Source organism: Pterocles gutturalis, unplaced genomic scaffold (genome assembly GCF_000699245.1).
Source record: "Pterocles gutturalis isolate BGI_N339 unplaced genomic scaffold, ASM69924v1 scaffold12018, whole genome shotgun sequence".
Classification (NCBI taxonomy): domain Eukaryota; kingdom Metazoa; phylum Chordata; class Aves; order Pterocliformes; family Pteroclidae; genus Pterocles; species Pterocles gutturalis.
The window spans coordinates 644-5,379 of NW_010123134.1; the positions used below are offsets into that span (position 1 = coordinate 644).

A 4,736-nucleotide genomic window follows, 5' to 3' on the forward strand; every position below is an offset into this window, starting at 1 on the left:
CAGTTCAAGTATCTGTTTCTAAATATTAACTATTTTATGTTTCTGCTAAAAATTAACTTTTACACTTCTATGCAAAACTTTAAGGCTCCAAGTGTCGTGGCCGTTGGCATTGTTTCAGGTTGTTCCTTTGATTGCTTGAGGGCTATATTCAATGTAGGTCATCTTTTGTAGAATCACAGAATGGTTTGGGTTGGAAGGGACCTTAAAGATCATCTAGTTCCACCCCCCCTGCCATGAGCAGGGACACCTCCTGCTAGCCCAGATTGCTCAAAGCCTCATCCAGCCTGGCCTTGAACCCCTCCAGGGATGGGGCATCCACAACTACTCCCCTAGTGCAGACATAAAGGAGTATGCCGAAGGAACACAGGTCTGGACAACAGTGGGGATGGCATAGATCTATAGTGTAGGTAAGCAAACTGGATGTGTTTGGTTCCACTTGACATGGAAGCTAAAGTCCTCAACAACACTAATATTACATATATGGAAAAATACCGTTGCTCATATGAAGGCTGTAAGTATATGTCAAAATCTAAATCTAATGAAAATGTTCAATACTAAGAGTATGCATTGCCTTTTGTTAAACTGTGAAATTGATTACATTTTGTCTCTGAACATCTCTTCACAAAATACCAGGGATTTATGAGCAGAGGCTTCTACATACATGTAAGTAATTTCTTGTTCTTCCTTGAAGTAAATTACAGGTGGGTTTTAAATACAAACCTGCAGTCCTGTGATTCTGCTTTTTTGCATGTCACAGAATATCCAGTTAATTGAAGCAACTGCTGATACCTTTTCAAAATAAAACTTTGTGCACACCAGTTTGCAAACCTGTTACGAAAAACATTTTTATTTATATTTAGTTGTGAGCAGAGTGGTACCTTTTGACCACATTCTGTCGGAAGTTTACATGTTACGGAGCTTCTGTGGTTTAGTGCAATAGTTTGTCCTGACCTTCTCATGCACACAGTCACTATAATCAGTGTTACATTTACCACACTTGCAGCTCACAGCCACAGGGTAGGAATAATAAGGGATGGTGTGATGAGGACACCCCGGAATCAGTGCTGTTTGATACAACATCTCTTTATATGTGCACACGTTCTGGGACAGAGCACTTTTGAGTAGCAGCTTCTTGCCATTGCTGTCCTACAAAGAAAAAATAAATGCATTGTTTCACTGAAGCACAGATGAGTGTCAGAAGGCTTCCTTTGGTGTTTTTTCAAACGTGCAGAAAGCAACTGACTGATATTTTCAGCATACTTCTGTTCAGATCTATAGTTTTGAATCTGCATGTGACTGAGGCTCTCTACCCCATAAATGTGTTCACCTTGCTGTTATAGTTTTAGCTGATCTGCTTGGCACAGAGTGTTAATGGAGCTTTGTAATCCGTATTGGGCACCAACAGACCAAGGTGGAACTTAAAATGCTGCATTGAACAGGGAAGTTCCAGCACAGCGTTTGGCATGCCTACATGCGAGATGTTCTCCACAGCCAGCTGTCAGAGCAGCAGTGGGAGAAGAAGTTACCCAAGTCATTTACATTAAATCAGAGTGACTAAATATCATCTGCTTCTCACCTGTTCCATCCTGACCCCACAAGCTGACTACAGAGGCTGTGCAGTGACAGCAGCGGTCTGTTCTCTGCTATGCCACTGGCGTTATAAGCTCCATAGTTCCGGAGGCCTGGCATTTCTCATCTATGCCTTCCCAAAAAGCTAACTTGAAAACATGGCAATAGCGTGATTTTTCTGTCTGTGACAGACACTATTAGAATTGGACAATTTACACACTATTTTCCAGTGAGAATAGGCACTTGTTTTGCAGTGATGGCCATTATAGAAACAACGGCCTAAAACAGAGAAACATCTTGTACCCGAGTCATGCAAAATCCAGCACAGATGGTGGTGTTGATGGCCAGGCAGTAGGCACATTCCCTTTTCTCCACATGGATTACGTACTCAGAAGGAGCACAAAGTGATGCTGCTTGACCAAAAGTCAGGACAAAGAGGAGAGACATCACAAAGAAGGGACTCATGCTAGATGGGGGAAAAAAAACACAAACAAACAAGGTAAATCCTAATGAAAATTAGATGTACCTTCTAGACCTTTTCTCAGGATTTAACAAGAACAGTTATCATAGTCACAGACTAGAAGTAATCTTAACTTTTTTAGCTACAGCCTGGCAAATTCTTTCTAATGTCAGACCTTTAATTGAAATAGTACTAACCACAAAACAGAAAAGAAGGGTGAACACATAACATTAACAACATATAACAAATTCATGTTTTCCCCACTAAGCATTATTACATGGAACTTTACTGATAAAATGCTGACACAGAAAAATAGCAGGAGCTAAAGGACTTGAAAATATGACACATGCAAGAGAATATGAGCTCTAAAATTAACCAAACATGCTAAAATAATCCCAGTGGTTTAAAAATAATTTTTTAAAGAAAGAATATTAGAAAATGTTTCAGAGATAAAAAGAAATAGTTGTGCCTATCAGGCATACCACTGTATTTTTTACTTCCCAGTTGGCTTAGAGGCACGGTGAAATGGGAATACTGCCAAGAATTAAATAATAGATTCAAGCAGTTTACAATAACAAACATCAGCAATGAGTTCAAATCAACGAATCCCCCATTTATCTGTCTGTTGTGCTGACCTCATTTCTTTGATCCCTAAAACAAAGCTTTGATTAGCTCTGAGACAATTCCAGGGTCTACTCTATAGCCTCTAAACTACAAACTTCAAATGACAGTGTCTACAAACATAGGGACATCCCCCTCTAGTCTCTTCCAGCTGTCAGTTTCCCGTAGCAAAAGCCATTCATTACAGTCTGGTTTACCCTGTAGCTGCAAGTCTCGAAAGACCAACCTCTTGTCAGCTGAATTCTTCCCTATTACAGGAACCTGATTCTGCCTTGAGCTGGGGTAGGCAGTGACCCAGCGCCAGCTCTGCGTGTGCTTTATACTCTCCAGGCTAATTCCAGGCTGATCTTACTGTTTATATAATTGCATCTGAATTGCTGCTTTTTTATCGCAAAGTCATCTATTGAAAATTCATACTGAACCACAAAGCAAATGTGATGGGAACAAATGTGCCCATAATATCCTAACCTGGAAACTGGAGCTGGAAATCTAATTATTTTAACAGTCATTCTCTTCTCAGGCTTTTAAACTAACCACTGCTTTAAAAAACTTATTATTGATGACTATCAGTGCATAGGACAGCAACATCATGACAGGAAGGCTAGCATGGAAATGGAGTCATCCGGAATCACATATGACTAATTCTACACCTATGTTTTGCGGAAGTTTAATGAAGTCTGGGTCACTCAGTTTGCCTGTTACCAGGCAGGCACAACTGAGATGCACTGCTATACACCAAACGTAACAAATCCCAAATCAGAGCAATTGCTCTGCAGGGTGGCTAGGTACAGCCTGACTTACCTACTCAAACAAAACACACTGAGAAGTTACCTGGCCTTGAATCTACTGAGCAAATACTGAAATAACAAGCAATTCACTCTGAAATACTAATTGATAGGGGAAAAGTTTTTAAGAAGCCACTCCTTGGAGCACAGCGAGAAGCAAAATATTGCACCAACACCATTGAAACCGAGGTGTCCACAGATGAGGGAAAAACACTCGTGTTTTGGGCTTTGTGGAACACCTGGGAGGAGCAAAAGTAAGAAGAGGTTGAGTGAGCATGCATGTCTCACACCAGTTCAGCACAAAGCTGCTGTCCTCTGCTGCCACATCAGCGTTTGGCCAGCCTTCCCACTGTGCTCACTGACTGCAGCTCTGTTAATACTTACCCGATCAGTTAATCCCCTAGCTGCCATTTGGACTGAGATCTGGTGTTTGTCTTATGTGGATCAACCACATTCTTGATTTACATAGCCATAAGAAATACGATAAAGCTGAGTTTGAGTTGGTAAACACGGTAAGTTTGGGCTGTTCGAGGAGTGATCCAGTCAGTCCCGACTGGTGTTTAGCTAATTCCTGAATAATATTGTCTCCTTTTCCTGTAGTTTCAGACTGCTGCACACAGCTTTGTGTCCTGGACTAATTCTCCAAGGGTTTTTCTTAATAACATGATAGAGTTCTTGTTCTATTAAGACTAGACAAATGCTTTCTGTTTTCATGGAGTCTTTCATTATGGGTTAATTTCAACCATATAACTTCACAGGAACTAAATATAATTCTGTCTGGCTTAAGGATATGAGCAAAGCATTAATTGTACTCTCAGTAATATCTACACTTAGCAACAGAAGTGTAACACTGTCATTTTGCTACTTCTCCAATATAGTATTTAACCCTATATTTTTCTGACATATTCTAAATGCAGTTAAACATACAGGCTATATAAGTATACACATACATACACCCATATCTAGATGCATGAGTGTGTATATACACACACATATATACATATTTATGCTACATGTATATGTATGGGTTTGGTAACATTTCATTAAAATAAATCCTCAGGAGGACAGAAAGTGCCCAAAATAAGAATAAAAAATGGCATTCCTAAAGCAAGAATACTGCATGTGAGCCTTACGTGCACAGCTGAAGTAGGTGCAGCTGATTATTCTCTAAAGATTTCACAGTGATTTCCAAGCACAGCTTTAGACAATTGGACCTGTATTTGTATACACTGGTCCTGACCCCCACATCCAAGGTTAAAGTGTGCTCAATACATCCTGGAAGAATATAGGCAGAGGACAGA

The 4,736-nt window shown here is 40.1% G+C and overlaps 1 protein-coding gene across 1 annotated transcript; it reads right to left on the bottom strand.

The window, feature by feature from the left end:
* Positions 1-819: 819 nt before the first annotated feature.
* LOC104464938 (thyrotropin subunit beta) lies at positions 820-2,965 on the bottom strand. The gene is made up of 3 exons (XM_010077796.1): positions 2,877-2,965; positions 1,873-2,035; positions 820-1,146 (listed from the first exon to the last, which is right to left on the bottom strand). The coding sequence occupies exons 2-3, from the start codon at positions 2,032-2,034 to the stop codon at positions 904-906; spliced, it is 405 nt and encodes a 134-aa protein (XP_010076098.1). The 5' UTR covers position 2,035; positions 2,877-2,965; the 3' UTR covers positions 820-903.
* Between the last annotated feature and the right edge of the window lie 1,771 nt (positions 2,966-4,736).